Source organism: Copadichromis virginalis, linkage group LG14 (genome assembly GCF_057382275.1).
Source record: "Copadichromis virginalis isolate Kocher_CV1m ecotype Utaka linkage group LG14, C_Virginalis_male_GT1.1, whole genome shotgun sequence".
NCBI classification, from domain to species: domain Eukaryota; kingdom Metazoa; phylum Chordata; class Actinopteri; order Cichliformes; family Cichlidae; genus Copadichromis; species Copadichromis virginalis.
In genome coordinates, this window is record NC_140631.1 from 24597749 (window position 1) to 24614775 (window position 17027).

The following is a 17027-nucleotide window of genomic DNA, read 5'->3' on the forward strand; positions in this document are numbered from 1 at the left end:
TGGCTATGTTTGCCCTTTGGGATCCACTCAGCCGATATCCTGCCCACCTGGCTCATTCGGCAACCTCACTCGTGCTGAGAAAATGGATGACTGTCGCCTGTGTCTGGAAAACACCTTCAACCACCTGCCTGCCCAGAAGGCCTGCTTCCCCTGTGGTAGCTCCTCCACCTCACAAGCTGGTTAGAGCAGTAAATAACAGACTGATTTAAAAAGTTTTTATAGTAAACTTTGTTGCGAGGAGTTGGAAATCAGGACCACAAACTGCCATGCCGTGTGTCGCTTGCTTTCTCAGGTTCTTTTTCCTGTACCTGCATTGGCAAGAACCGTGCTTTCCAGTATTCAGATGGTTCATGTTTGTGCAGAACTGGCTTTATCTTCTATAACGAGCTGGATTTTAAAATATCTACTGCCGATAGTGAATTGGACTGTCAGCCTGAGGTCAGTTAAAACCATTAAGGTATTTGGTTTAATCTATGCATTTTTTTCCTCAATAATGCATTTGTTGACTCAAAAAACTTACACTTCAACTTGACAGTGTGAAGTCTAAGGAGCTTGGAAAGAAAAGCGTCTGGACTTCTTTGAGTTGCTTGAAGACGTTTCACCTCTCATCCGAGAAGCTTCTTCTTCAGTTCTGAATGTTCTCAGATGAGAGGTGAAACGTCTTCAAGCAACTCAAAGAAGTCCAGACGCTTTTCTTTCCAAGCTCCTTAGACTACGATGACCTGGATGACTGAGAACCTTCAAAGACATATTGACAGTGTGAAATTTTCTAATTTTCTTTTTGTTCCTGCGCAACTCTGTAGACTCACCTGCAAAACACCATTCATGTGTCTAACGTTAAAAAGAGCTTTCCATGAATCACATGAAAAGCTTTCCACTTTTTAAACCAAAAAAAAAAAAAAAAAATCCAGTCAAGATTTGAAGTTTGACTCACTCCCTTTGCAATACGTTTTGCCTAGAAGACTATAGAAGACTATACTATGGTGTAAATGAAGGTTCAGTCACACATGATGCAACATATTGCAAAAACCTTGTATGCCCTTTCGGAAGTCTGAGTTTTTGTTTGTTTCAGGTGAACAGACGATGTGCCACAGGAGAGGTGCGCTTGGCAGCATCCAGAGAGTGTGTGTCACCGTCCCTCCACTCCTGCAGTATCACCTGTGGACCACATGGAGGAACTCTGGATGCGGAGATGGGCATGTGAGTCACCTTATCACCTTTTTCCTTTACCAAATCATGTAAGCCGAGTCCGATTTACTGTTGCTCTGTAAAAACTACTAAAGCTACATCTAATAAAGAAGTGAATTAGGATTCTAGCTGGTATACAGCCTGATATGTTGCCTTTCTGTCTCTTGCCTTATCTGCACCCCAGCTGCCAGTGTGAGCGATACGTGTCTGCTGAGGAGCTTTGCAATACATCCTGCCTTTCCAGACTGCCTCAGCTCTCTGCTCAGCTTTCACCAGATGGACACCTGCTGCTCAGCATCAAAGAAAGCCATAGCATGGTCTGGGCAAAGGTGATGGAAGGTTAACATGGGCCACTGACAACTGTTGATCAGCTACACCTTGCAAGGATATCCAGCTATCCAATTCAATTATTTCTCTTATAATTAGTGATCAGTTACTCTAAATGTGTGCGGGAATTAGAGGAGGGATACTTGAAAAACAAGTACAAATACAACATTAGAACTGTACTGACGCAGCCAAGCGACTCCTCACACTGTAGGGTTTAGCTACATCAATTAGTAGGCAGAAAGCTTGGCACAGCATTTGACAAGGTTTCAGCATGATGTGAAAAAATGTTGCAACTGCAGATTTTGTGATATCATTGCATATGATGAAGTGACAGTGATAAATAGTGAAGTCTGCTCACCATCAAAGAAAAAGTATTTCGTTATTCCAAGTTATTCCAGCAAGAGGTTTTTTCATTTTCTGTGAGTTTCATCATATATACAGTGTTGTGCAAAAGTCTTGAGCCACCCCTCGTTTCTTTATATTTTGCCAGATTTGTGATTTTTAAAAGTTGGCTTGAGTTCTCCAGGTTTTCTGTTTTTCCAGGGTTTTATTTTAACATTGCCTTTTTATTTGTATCTTTAGGCACTTTGTTATTCGCAGGCTGTCACAAAATCACATATATTGTTTTCCTATTTCTTTGGTTGAAACTATGAAAGATCCCAACGATAACAGTTTAACAGGCATAAAACAGTAATTTTTGCACCCACATGCCAATTCCCAAGGAGTTATTGGCTGAAAACATGACATATGACAGCAGGGTATGCACTGTGTCCTTAAAAATGAGGAAACTGAACCAAGTGGATGACCAACAAAGAAGGGCTAAGCCTAACAACTTTCTGTAGCATATATGAAGTATCTTCAAGTCATTTCCTTTAGAAATAGGAAAAAATCCAACAAAGTTCTGACACAGGACCCGAGAAATGCATGTGGCACTTCAGTTGATCCATGTGCTGTTCACCGAAGTCTCATGAGACATGGTCTCAGCAGAAGGGTGTCTGTCAAGAAACCATAGTCAAAGAAGGGAACGGCAAGAAAAAGCACATGCCAAACTGTACAAGAACTGGAGCTGTCGTCAAATATTTGTCAAACTGTATAAAGCAGGTCCCATATGTTGGAGGCTGTGTCATGGTTTGGGACTGCATTACAGCCTGTGCTCTTGGAATCTTGTCAAAATTGATGGAACCATGCAGAAAAGTACTGTCACATTTTGATCCACCATGCAGTACCACCTGGAAAGTGTGTGTTTGGCAGCGGCTTCACTTTTCAGCATGACAATGATCCCAAACACACTGCCAATGCAGTAAAAGCATAACAGGTAAAGCGGATGGAAAACCACACAATGGCACAGTGTCGTTCCTTCCCAGAGCTTGGACCTCAACATTACTGAGGCAGTGTGGGACAATTTTGACAGAGAAAAGAACAAAAGACATTCAAAGACACGCTTTGAATGTCCTTCAAGAAGCCTGGAGAACAACTCTTAATAAGAGGAAATCTTGCCGAAGAGAGTTCAGGTTCTAAAATAATAAAGGTGGCCATGCCAAACATTAACTTAAGTTCATTAGAATTCTACAAACTGCGTTTTTGCCTTAAATAATGTATATATAAGTTCCATCTACTGTAATGTAGTGTAGTGTAGTGGCAAGTGAAAGGTAGCTGGCTTTGTGGTTGGGTCAGGAAAAGCATAAAACTGTGCCAAATCAAGCAATTTGCAGAGCTACCCCACTTGCAACAAGGGTGCAGCCAAAAGCAGCTTTATACTGTATTTCCATTAATGTTTGTACATGTTTCACCCCCAACCAATCGCAGCAGATGGATGCTCCTGCCTGAACTGGAGGTTTCCTCCTGTTAAAAGGGAGTTTTTCCTTCCTGAATGATTGCTCATAGGGTGTTGTTTGATTGTTAAGGTTTTTCACACTGTTATTGTAGGGTCTTTAACTTTCTTACCACTGAGGTGACTGATGTTATGATTTGGTGCCATGCATATAAAATTGAGTTGAATTGAAAATTTAATTGAATCTCTGCACCTATTTTCCTAATAAAACATAAAGAAATAAGGTGTCTCAAGACTTTTGCACAGTACTGTAAGTGTGCATGTTATTTGTCTAACAACAAAAATATCTTTTTCTCAAGTTAAGGATATTTTTTTTATTATTGTGACCAAGGTGTAGCATGGCATTACTGTGAATGTGTATTGGAACACATACTTAACACTACATATAAATAAAAACTGACAAATATCAGCAACTGGAAAAACTATAGTTAAAATAGAAACACAGTATGGCACAATTGTTCCTTACATTATGTTTTCTCTCCAACATAATAGATACAAAATAACATGCGCTTTTCTAGTGTTGTAGTTTGTGTTATTTCCTTTTATTTTCAGAGAATAACAAATATTTTAGGACCAGATATCCATTTAAAGAATATTGGGAAAACACACTTGGTCCAGTTTGACTCTGAAGGAGTGTTTGGTTGGATTCCCACACAAAAAGATGTCATCAATCAGTTTCTGTCAGGTGATTAGAGCTGACATGTTGATTGATATATTTTCTTTTGCCATGCAATCCGTTTGTTTTCTGTATCTACCACCAATTAACTGTAAACATTTTGGCTTTAATTGGTTGACAAAACTGTGCAATCTGTGACACAATGCTATCTCTTCACTGAGCCAATAGAAGTCCTAAAAACAAGACCCAGAAATAGAAGAGACACAGCAGATCTGGCTGTCTTACCTCGAATCCCTAACCCCATTGCCTGTCTTTCCTCTGGTGACATGCTCATTTTTCATCTCACCATCAACCACACAGGTACAGCTGTTTTTACTTTTACCATGGTTTTATCACAGTGTGTGATTTTTTTTCTTTTTTTTTTAAACCACTGTCCTCTTACTTCTAACTTTGAATTCTCTTAGACCGCCATCTCAGCCACTTTCCAGTTTATCAAAAAGACCACCTGTTTAACAGCAACCCCAGCTGGGACTTTGGTGCCTTTAGGCATCTACAGATACTCATGAAGCAAACAAACTTTAACTCCTCAAGGTAACATATAGGTAACAATCCTCACATAACTGTGGTCACACAGTATCGTCATCTCATGTTCTAATTTGTATTCCTCTTCGTCATCTTTCCATTGCCAGGTTTGCCCATGTTTTTTCTGAAACGGGGAAGTACGTGTTTGTTGACAGTGTTGTCCCACAGTGGAGTCTGGTAGTGGTAGTCAGTGAGGAGGGGACAGAGTGTGGCCCCAGGGCTGCTGTGTTTCAACCCATGACCCCAGCACAATTGGTCAAGCACGGGATTGTCAAGAAACACAAACTAAACCTTCTGCCCGACTGGGGAGTGATTGCTGGTGGGTATTTGTATTGCTGACTAACTGTTTACAGGGGTATTATTGTAATGAATTAGCTTTCACCATGACACAATGCTGACTGTGTGCAGGGATCCTTAGTCTGCTCTTGGTTGTGGTCGTAATTCTGACCACTACAGTACTAGTTTTGCGACCTAGCAAAGCAAAGCTTGTCTCCCAGTGGAGGATAAAGCCAAAGTGGCGCAGCCTCGGGGAGCCTTTCTGTCCGGTGGAGTGTGCATGCAGCAGAGAAAGGTATACTGGTGTGACAGCAGTGCTGACGTTGTGTTCTAAAAAATACATAAAACACTTTTAAACAAGTGAAAATAAACAAAATTCGAGTCTTTGTTTTTCAGCTTAGTGGTCCCAAACCAAGGTGATTTCCTTGGTAGTAGAGGTGTTGGAGAAGGAGCAGAAGCTGAGGAGCCTGCTATTTCAAAAGGAGGTAAGCCCCTTGTTTAATACTGTGCCAGTGCTTTTTGTTTTTTTATCTATCTATGGGTTTTCAAGCAATTGCAATAAATGTGTAACTGTGATGGAGAGTAATTTTTTGGCCTAAACATGCTCTAATTTGTATTCAATTAAATATGGTATCACAGTATATGAAACTTAAGTCTGAAATGCATTTAAAGTTTACTTTTATGACTTACTGCAACTATGTTTTATCAAATTCACTAAAGAAATTTTCTGTACCTCTTGGACGACTTGGCCAATAACCAAAGACTAAAAGTTTTCCAGAAAACTTTCACTAAAACAAACTTTGGCAGCTCCCTTTCGTCGACTTTTCGCTACATTTGCCTTGTTTCTTTCTAATCTCTGATAGTGGAGGTGACGGTAATGTTTCTCAGTTGACGCTTATTACATTATTCATGCAGCTTGATTGGGCGTTTAAATGCCAATTGGCCTAGCCATTATGAAACCATCACGCATGACCAGCTAGCAGTTAACAGCCTATTCCACATCTGATTGACGATAAAGAAAATAATGGCTTATATCATACTGTAATGGCTTGTGCTGTTACCACTAAAGAAAGCTAGACCGACTCCACTAAATTACTATGGAGCCAAACTGAGCTTATAATTTCAATGTGCGTTCATGCTTCACAAGATCATCTCCTCAGATCTTAAAGATGTCATGATGAGGCCCTTCTGTTATTTTTTCAAGCCATTTCAATCTTTCCCATTGTTGACATTTACTGGCCTTGTTTAGGAGGAGTGCCAGGGTGCTGTGATTTGGAGGAGTTTAATGTGAAGACTCTTTACGACAAGCTGGAGGATCAGAACCTCCATATAGCCTCACAGCTGGCCCGGCACCGCAAAGACATACAGGAGTTTTATAGAAACATCTGTCAACACACTGAATCATTCAAGGTGAGTTTTAATATTGTAATAAATAATGCATGGAATAATCCAGTAAAGCTGTTGGATAAATTATCTTGCCACCACAGTTCATGTTTAGTACAAAACCTAAAAGACATCCATCAGGTGGGGATGCCTGTCGCCCTGAGGGTAGGGCAGGTCATATATTGATCGGTTGATTGATGTATTGCTTTACTGGTGGATTGGTCTCTGGTTGCTTCAGTCTGCATGCCAAAGCATCCTTGGACAAATAACTGACCCCAAGTCATTGCCAATTCATTCATCGAACAGTGAATGTTCGATAGGAAGCGCTTAGAAACAGGACAAAGGGGCGATGTAGTGGTTAGCACTGTTGGCTCACAGGGAGAAAGTACTGGGTTTAAATCCACCATCCGGTGTTAGGATGCCTGGGTCGTTGAGCCAGGGTTTTGAGTTTATATATTATTTATCATTTCTATGCTTTGGTTTCTTTGTTAGAGTCATGTCTTATGGTTTGACTCTGTGTAATCCTTAGTTGCTGTCTCCCCTGTCCGCTATATCCCCGTGTCCAGTCAGCGTCTGTGTCTGCCCTGGTCCCACGTCTCTGTTCCCTCTGTTGTAGTGCCTGCATGTGAGTCTGTGTCTTTTGTTCAGTCTGTGTTATGTGTTTCCTGTTTTACTTTGAAAGTCTCTGTCTTATCTCAGTGTGTTCAGTTTACGCTTCCTTGTCTCGTCAGTTCTGATTTCTCCCAGCTGTGCTCTCCTTCTGTGTCTCATTCCCCTCGTTACTTCCCAGTGTATTTAAACCCTGTGTTTCTCTTGGTCACTGTCGTGTCGTCCCTCATGCTGTGTGGATCTCCCTTTGTCTCACTGTGAGTTTTGTTTATGAGTTTCCAGTTTAGTTTGCTTTTTTAATGACTTTCCCCTGCCAGCAAATAAAGCTGAGTTTTTTGTGTTTAAACCTCATGCCTGAGTGCCTGCATTTTGGGTCCAACTCCTGCCTGCCACACAGCGACTCATGACATCTGGAGTTTCCATATTTTCCATGTTCTCTCCATATCTGTGTGGTTGTCTCCTCACACAGTTCAGAGAGTAGTTAAATAGTCTTTTCGTTCTACCATTAATAAAATAAAATAAAAAAAAACAACTTTGCAGCTGGGACACTACAGCCTGCAGATGGCAAATACGTTTTTTTTATTAATAAAATGATTAATAGCAAACTCCTTTTAAGAGGTGAAATCAAATTAACATCTGCAGTACATTTGAGCAATGTTTACAATGACTACTCTTATAGGATCCTTTACACCTGGAATGTCAAACTAATTTTATATTCTGGCCCTTACACTTCATACCCATGCTCTAGGCAACCATGTTTGCTGGGAGTCTGGCTGTGTCCCATTTTATCCTCTAGCATGTGAGACCCCCTTACACTGATTAATGGTGCCTCATTGCATTGCTGCTCTCACTGATACCCCAACTACTTTTTATTATTTGTTTACCATCAAACCAGCACCTCAAAGAGAAGCGGTTTGAATCCAAGAAGTGCTCCTTCTCATAAACAGTTGAAGTCATTTATTTAAAGTTTCAGTTAATGTTTTTTGTTGTTGTTTTGTTTTGTTTATTAATGATGAGTAAATCACTTACCACACTTTATAGGTCAGTTATGAACCATTAATAAGAACAACTTATGGACTTGCTTGTCCATACATAACACATACATAATAATGCAATCTTGTTCCCCTCAAGGAAACAGAATAAAAATTCTTTATCCTTCTTTCAGAATGCCTTGGAGAATATGGATCATAAAAAAATGAGCCTCCTTAAAGAGATATTAGTTCATAAAACAATGAAGGATGAACCATCAGGCAGCAGTGTGGGGGAGAGACATACACAAGGTAAAAATAAATGATGATGATCATGAGGATGAGAGTAATGTCTTCTACTGAAGATGAATGACCGTCTCTAATAATAAGATAGATCATTAAAGGGATATTTAGTCAGTCTGGGAAATGTGAATTCTTCATTTCTTGTTGAGAACCACATGCACGCATCATAGCTGTAAAGTTACAGACAATTACTTTAGCTTAGCATAAAACACCAAAGTGTAAAGATGATAATATGTGGTTTGTGTTGTGTTTTGTGGACCATCACACAGAAGCATGCTGGCTGTTTCTTGTTGTACATTAAGAGAAATGGAAATTTATGTCACAATTTAAATTTTTTTTGTATGTAACTGAACATCTCCATCATTCAAGTTGAGGCCTGCATGTCATTGCTGGGAGCTCTGGTCAGGTCAGTGGAAACTCTCTTATGCAGGCTGACAGGAGACGCTTGGCAGAACCAGGATTTGTCTGGTCCCCTGTACTGTCACACAGGTCATCACGATACCAGAGAGTGTGAGGCGCAAGCTGGATACATGCAACCCAATGACACTAACATGTGTTTGATGCAGGTACTGCAGTGGCATTCTCTCTGTATTGTGTATTTATGATATAAAGTAGAGAGTAAATTCCTCACTCAATGATCCACAGTTTTCCTCAGTGAATGTGACCAAAGCAGGAGCTCTTCCACACGAGCCCGGTAAGGAATAAATCACTACTTTGTATGCATGTACAATAATATCAGAATATTACACTGATCAGGCATAATATTATGAACACCAAGAGGTGAAGCGATTATTTCTCTTTATCATGTCACCTGTTAGTGGGTGGGATATGGGAGCAAATGAACATTTTGTTGATGTGTTTGAAGCAGGAAAATGGGCAGGCAAAAGGATTTGAGCAAGTCTGTCAAGTGTCAGATTGTGATGGCTAGACGAATGCGTTCTCTGGAGCATCTCCAAAACTGCAGATCTTGTGGGGGAAGGAAGGAACTGTGGTGAACCAGTGACAAGGTCATGGGCAGCCAAGGCTCGCTGATGCACAAGGGGAGGGAAGGCTGGCCCATGTTATCACAAAAGAGATTAGCTACTGTAGCTCAGATTGTCAAGATAGTTTATGCTGACAGAAGGGTGTCAGACTACACAGGCGTCGCAGTTTGTTTTGTGTGGGGCTGCACAGTTGCAGACCAGTCAGGGTACCCATGCCTCTGTCACTACTGAAAGCTCCAACGATGGGCACGCGAGTATCAGAACTGGACCACGATCAATGGAAGAAGGTGGCCTGGTCTGATTAATCATATTTTCTTTAACATGATGGCCGCGTATATGTGCATCACTTACCAGGGGAACACCTGGCAGCAGGATGCACTATGGGAGGCAAGTCAACAGCGGCATCAAGCATCTTTGGGTTGTGTTGGACAAACAACTTACAGGACATAACAGATGTGTTACTAACATCTGATCCAGATACCAGGTGTCCATAATCCTATGCCTGGTCAGTTTATAGTGTGTTCTGCTAATGTTATTTCTCTGTGTCCTAGACCATATACAGAGCACAGCTCCTTCTTTAAGTGATCATGACCTGTCCAAGCTTATCATGATATCACCTCTATTCAAGACCCTGCAGGAGATCCAACAATCTTTACAAAATCTCACCATGGATGAGTCAAAACAATATTTTAGCAATGGTACAGAAACATTATAACGAGATCTCTAAAACACACATAATATTTGATCAATGTAACATATACCAAGTTCTAAAATTATCTCTTTTTTCCCCCTTTTTAGGAGTTGCAGATAATTCTGCAAAGGGGAATTATGATGGGCAGCTCATCCCGACTGCACTGGACAACCTCTCCCCACAGGACTCTGCCATTTTTTTGTTTGGTTGTCAGGTGATGCAATTGCTTGAAAACTGCCCCATGTTCCCCAGTGCTCTTCTCCTGCTGGCCAAGTCGATTCCATTCGCTCCATCTTCCTCTAATGGGGGTCTACTGTCACACTGCTCCAGGGACTTTTATTTTGATGCGACCAATCAAATCCTGTATCTGTCAGAGGCAAAGCTTCAGCACGTGGGACATTTCATCTCTGTCATCCTGCAGTCAATGGCCCACATAGCATCTGGTAATCAGAGAAAAACCAATAGAAGACAGTTCTGAAGGACAGTCTCGTGTCCTCGTTTGGCAACTGTCATATAGTACAGAGTAATATCCCTGGCAATTAACTTTGAAAGCACAAAGTATGTAATCTTCTTTAAAAACACTGATATATAGATTTGTATATGTATTTTTTAATCCAGGATCCAAAGCCCAAAGCTTTATGCAAGCACTCCATGAGGCCATTTCAGTTCTAAGCCTTCAGTTGTTCAATGTTTCTTTCAAATGGAGCACAGCAGAGGTGTGTAAGTGCTCTTTAAACCTCACTCATCATTCTCATAGTATAAAAATGGAGGCAGATAACATTTTATGCCTTCTTTTAACAGTCCAATTTCGATGCTTTGAAGGGGCGGAATAACACATTAGTTGAGGAATTTCTCAACATTAGAGTTCCCACTGAAGCCCGCTTCACTGAGCACCTATTAGCTAGCAGGTTGGTGAGACAGATAACGATTACAGCAGAATAAATGAGGTTTGTCATTTCAGCAAAATATTTATATTACAATATGTAATATTTCTCCCTTTTTGCCAATTCAGACTCAAGAAATACAAATATTTCCAGCTGGAGCAGCTCATTTCTGAACTCAAACATACTCCAGCTCAGACCACAGACAAAGGTAAGACAACTGTTGATTGTAATAGTAATTCAAAAAGAATTACTATTACATAAAATACTCACAGGATTTTCACGGTGCATTTATTGCTGTAAAACAATAAATATCACATTAAGGGGTCTTTGCAAAGCTACTATCTAAAAGTAAAGGGAAAATAGACCTTCACCAGCTTCATAAATAAAATAGTTCATATGCTAAAGGTTGCAAAATTAATTTATTTAAAAAAACAGTTGTGGCATTTGTTGTCAGTATAGGAAAATGTATAAGGAGCTGCGAACAAAACATCATCATGTGTTGATCAGCTGAAATTCTGTGGACATTTGTTGCAGTCTTGTACTATTTTCTTATGCATGGACTGATTTGATGATTTAAACTTCTGCTTTTGACCATGAAGCCTCAGTGACATCAGCAAGCGGTCTTGCGAAACAATGCCCATAATAATATTCCAGCCCTAAAAGTTGATGAACAAGCCCATCTGTGATTTCATGCAGATGTTGTTCATTTCATTTTTGCCACTTAAAACATAAAACATCATTAAGCATCATATGAAGTCTTGGAGAGATTTTCTGTTTTGTTTTTGCTGTTAAGCACCTAAAAGACTTTTGTTTCAGTGTCCTGGTGCATAGAGTTCAAGGTTTCCATAAAACCATGATATTGAGGGCTGAAGTGCATTGGGTGGTTTTTGTGCTTCATATATTCACATATTGTTTGGTGTTTTTTTGTTGTATTTTCCATTCTACAGATTCCAGACACACATTTTTATTCTTTTTTTTGTTTGTTTTAGGTTTACCACCAAAGGGGACACCAGTGCAGGTAAAAATATGAAAAATGAAACAGAATTTTAATTTAAGTGAACCGTCAACCATTATTTCTCTTCCAGATGTCATGTATAGAGGAAGAAATTGATCGCATGAATGAGTCGTTCTTGCTGCTGAGCACGCAACTACAGAAGAGAGCTGATGTGAGCACATGGCTAAAGGAAAGAGAGAACAGCGCTGGAAACCATTCTGCAGTAATTAGCTGGAACATTATACATTGCACATATAATTACATAATCCAAAACATGAATCTCTGTGTTAATTTAATTGTGTTGTGAAGGGCTTTTAAATGATGTCTTTGTGTTTTGATTTCATCCAAGTTTCACTTCAGCGTTGTTAAATGATCTCGTTTGATTTTGCCAGTATCTGCTATTACTGCATTTCATACATATAAATGGCACATTGCAGTGATTGAATGGTGATAACTCGTTTTAATCTACGATATTCATGATGATGTTCAGCCTTGACTTAAAAGAGAAATGCGTAAATCAGTATGCATGAACGTGATCTGTGTCTGAATTTGCATTATTGCTCGAGACTATGTGCACGAACTCAGTCATATCTTTACGGCACATCATTTACAATACATGCTCTGTGATCTATTCTTCTGCAGAGGGCAACTCCAACAGACATGCCAAGCCTGAGTCGTAATGGAACAATCCTGCTGGAACTGAAGAGACGCTATGTATTACAGCGCCTCAATGAGCTCCAAATCACATTAGGCCAGATCACACGATGCCAGCAGCATGACAGCAAGTCGAAAGATGGGACAAGAGGCTGCACACAAACAGACAGCAGCACTACACAGCAGGGAGAAAGTGAGAATTATGGTAGTACAGATGGTTTGAGCCCCAACGATGGCCAGCGGCGGGACAGTATTTCAGCTAGCCACAGTCACAGCCAGCAAGCCGAAGAGAGCAGAGGTCTTGATAGCTATAAACTGGAGAGTCATATTTCTGACCAGAAGAGTAACACTGTCCAAAGCAACAACGCTGACACATTATTGGGCTGCCAGACGCCAGGCACTCAAGATCTTAATGTTCCAGGAGAGCAAGAGCTAAAAAGGCAGCCTGCAATAGAAAATACAACAAGCTAAACAGATACTGATGACATTTGAGTGCACAACAATCTGAATGTGGACAAATGATCAAGGTTTTTTCCTTTTTTGTGCTCCTTCATGTTAGACCTCGAGTGGCTATTTCTGTACAATATTGTTGTTTTATTCGAGTAACGATACAAGTGACCTCTGTCTTCATTTTGGTGCACTTCGTAAAAACAATTCATCGTAGCTCCTTTCAATTATGTGTGGATCCAGACAAAAGTAATTTGCAGCTGCAAGGAGTGGCATGACACAGTCTGTCAGCTTGTCCAAAGAATTTCTTAGTCAGGAGTTAATACTGGTCTCTAAGACAGATTGTGCTCATTATCATATTCTAGTTAAGACAATAAAGCTCAGCTGATTGAACACAAGGTGACACCGGTGCTTCTGTTCTACTTCCTGATCACAGCAGCTTCTCCGCCGTGTCGAGGTGACAACCCGCGTGTTTTTCATGAATATGTAATATTAAACTACAATAACTCTTCTCTCTCTTGCACACTTACAGGTTCTGAACTTTATGCCCCGAGCTGTCGTTCTAGTGAGATTTCTCTGTAACCAGCAGATTAACCGAGTGGAACTAAACGTAGCTGCACAATTCGAAAGGCACCGATTTGATTTTGCTCCAAAAAGAGAAGTCTATGTTGCACAACTGCTGTCTTCTTCTGGTTCAATGATTTATTTGACGCATAGCGTTCTGGGTCTTATAATAGAAAGTCAGTATTCCTACAGGGGGCTGTGAGCCAAATCAGAAGGTCAGATGGAACAAGTCTTCACTTACTATCAGTGTTAGCTTAGAGGTCTGTGCCAAGTCCCCCTGGTTGAATCTGGCATTGCCCCGTGGCTCTGTGTATGTGTGTGTACACATGTGAGGTGTAGTTCAGTGACTCAATGACATTTCATGCCTTATCAATTAGATTGGCTCTGGTGCCACTGATTTTGCATTTGTGTCCAGAGTACCTCGCAGTGGGACATGGCAACATAAAACAACTTACTGGGCAGCTCTGAGTGTGTAAATCTTTGTGGTTATTTACTACATTAGGCTTGCTCTAGTTGGTTAGATGAAAACATGGGTTATTTTTAGGATGAATGGCTTTGTGTGATGATTGTGTAAGTATCTGTGTGCCCATATGCATAGAGTAATGTGTCTGATCTCAAAATTGTTATTTTATCCCATCTTCCCACAACGATTTGGTAAAAAACTACCAAAATGCACACAAATTTATGCAACTTGGATTTTTTTCCTTTTAGTTTTGTATTTTTCTAGAAAATCCAATACATTCTGCAAAAAAGAACAACAAGGATCATACATGCGCCCACTTCAAAAGAACCATAAAATTCAAATTGAAATAGGTTGACTTCAAACGTCCACAAATAATGTTTAAAGCAACAAACAAACAACATTCAAAACTTGTTCCAAATAAGACCAAATCATCATGACCTGAGAGGAAGCCTAATGTTTAGCAAGCCAGCAGTGAGGAATGATGTAAAATATCACAGGCTTACAGTGTCAGGAGTAAATGTGTGGAATACATTGTGTAGATGAAGAGAAGTACATAACTTTGCATGTCTGTTTAAAAACCAAATGCTAAGTGTTTAGATTACTTCATACTGAGTGTACTGTGAGGATTGTTACACCTTTCTTCGTTTCACTGGCCAGAATAATTGTCAGAATAAACTAAAGGTAATTTTCAACACAGTGATAGCATGTGAAATATACAGATATAGTCACACACTGAGAATGAATAGAAATGACACATGAGTGATTTCAAACTGCAGTATTAAGAGGCTTTTCTAGCAAGGAGCACATTAGATATACATCAGAATTTCTGGCATGTGTGATCCATGGCTGTCTGCTGTAATCACGGTATAATCTTGAAATCCTTCCAAATCCCTAGAAATCTGCTCTGTACAGTGAATCGTCGAGGATGCCTGCACGCACACACATGCACAAAGAGGCATAATTATTGTACAAACATGAGCATGCACATGTACTCTCAAACCCACTCATTTGCACGTTCATTCCCTTGTGCAGGCTGTTGGTTAATGATGTCAGTGCACGTACATGACTGTCTTTTTGAGTTATTGATTTGGAGCTGGTACTGCCTCGTCTTTGGTCTGAACATAGAGAAAAAAAGACTCATTATGTATTCTTTCATTATGAAAACATGTTTCCTCTCTATGGCTGACATTTTTCTGCAAAACCCTTCTGATTGCAAAATCCATTGTTATAATCAAGATTTCTCCCCTCTGTCAGTCTGTCATACCTCATGTGGCTGCACACGGTTACCTGGGCTACTGCTGGACATTTTTCTTCTGCTTTTGCTCAGTCTCTGGACAGACCTCCTCCGCACTTGACTCCCGACCACTTACTCACTCTGCACAACTCCACCTGCTTTTTTCAATTCTGTAACTACTCTTATAAGCTTAGCACCTCACACCTGAAGCTCAGCCTTTTAATGATGAAAGCTCTCAGAAGGCCCCAGCAAAAAGAGGAAAAAACAATCAGGCATGCTTTGAATTGTTAAACAAGTCGTGGGCAAATTATCAGAAGGTTTTCAGAGCAGCGAAACAAAGTGACTTTTACAGACCTGGCGTTTCAATTAGGGCTATTAACGCTGCAATTATTTCCTCCTAACTCTGTGCCATTGTAGGGAACAATGTGGGAGAATTTCCTTAAATCTTTTTGTTGATTCCACATCAAGCCCCTGCCTAAACATACTCACTTGCCTTATTTGCCCCCATCTTTCAAATGCTTTTTGTAAGAAAATAATTAAATAAAAGAGAGTTCCCTTTTAGGCTTTCTATTGTCATCCTGACTCTGAGGCTGTCTAAGCGAACCTCCTGTAGTCGCCATGGCAGTGCATTACTGTTGCTATGGTTTCCCTGTCTGCAGGATATGGTTCAACCGGGCCTGCCATATTAAGTCTGCTCCTCAATGAGCCAGCCTACTGTTAATGCTGACAGCAACACAGGAGTACACTCAGCTGCCTCTCTGCTTTCTACATTAAAATCTTTACCAGTGAGAATCACAGCCCCACAGCGGCTGATTCACTCCCTGACTGTTTCAGAGTTCGACTAAAGGTGTAGTTATTTAATAGCGTGGCAGTTAACATAAATCTAAAAAAGAATAAAGTACAACATTATAATGGCGTTAACATTTTCAAGCCCTTGATTTCTATTTTCCTTTGGCGGTAATCTTCTTATTGTTCCAGATGCAGTGGCTGCAAAATTAAATACTGTGATGTCACAGTGAGATTATTATGGCTCTTTCAGACTGTGCTGTATCATAGATTTATCTCAGTGCTTTTCTTTTAACGTCATAGCAACCCCGTTGTCTCGGTCAGTGCTTCAGAGGATTTGGTTTCCTTCGTGTGTACCAAAGCACAGAGGAAGCATGTCTGGTGATTTCAGTGACTGCCAATTTTGATACTTGTTTACCATTTGTTATGGTGTGTGTGTGTGTGTGTGTGTCCATATATGTGAGTAACTGAGTGTGTTTGTGTGCATCTTTGCTGATTGATTTTTAATTGTATCTTACAGGTTTTTTTTTTACTGCCCAGGGACTGCAGATGGAAATTAGCTACTAATCTAAATCTGGTACAAAAATGTTTTCCCTTTATGCAAATATGTTAATGTATTTTTTTACATAGTCCCTGAAAGAAATAAAGAATAAACAAATAAACAAGATGTATAAATCTTTTTCTAATTCTAATTACAATGGCTGGATTAGTAATGCGATTTGTAAGAGGTTTTTTTTGGTAAGTATTAACCAGCTGTTGGCACTTTTATGCTTAAGATAATACATGTGCAGTATATTAAAGTTTGCAATAGGTTGCCCAACAGAAAGCACTTTATACATCCATCAGGCAAGTCTGTTGGTATTAATATTAGATGTTATTCAGGTCTGCAGAGCGGGAAAACATATTTATCCTTGTCTCCTTGTCACCTCTTTTAGTTTTTACAGTTGAGTCAAATCCCTGCTGGTTTTTATTGATAGAAAAAAGTGCAATTTTTAAGCAGGTACTTGCGTACTCTCTCTGGTGCAGGTGGTGTGATGGACTGTTTTTTCCCTGCCTGAATCGAGTGAATCACTGCATCCTACTGACTCGGTTTTAAACTTCATTTTTTAGCATTGTCAGTCTTGAAAATCACTACATTTTCTTTAGAATAAAAAGCCATGAAAATAAAGTTTGATGTGGTGACAGACCTACATAGACTTATATTTATATAATAGGTACACATTTATCACCTTGACGTTGGTTAA

The 17027-nt window shown here is 40.0% G+C and overlaps 1 protein-coding gene across 1 annotated transcript; it reads left to right on the forward strand.

Moving 5' to 3' along the window:
• The first annotated feature begins 298 nt into the window (after nt 1-298).
• On the forward strand, nt 299-13141 carry LOC146694009 (uncharacterized). Its single transcript, XM_085430065.1, has 21 exons — nt 299-438; nt 1073-1200; nt 1373-1517; nt 3899-4031; nt 4191-4322; nt 4427-4553; nt 4652-4863; nt 4953-5115; nt 5217-5305; nt 6070-6230; nt 7978-8092; nt 8453-8649; nt 8729-8777; nt 9618-9764; nt 9865-10200; nt 10376-10473; nt 10559-10665; nt 10770-10849; nt 11631-11659; nt 11727-11858; nt 12278-13141. Exons 2-21 carry the CDS (start codon nt 1193-1195, stop codon nt 12758-12760), a joined length of 2943 nt encoding a protein of 980 aa, XP_085286191.1. The 5' UTR covers nt 299-438; nt 1073-1192; the 3' UTR covers nt 12761-13141.
• Nucleotides 13142-17027: the final 3886 nt, after the last annotated feature.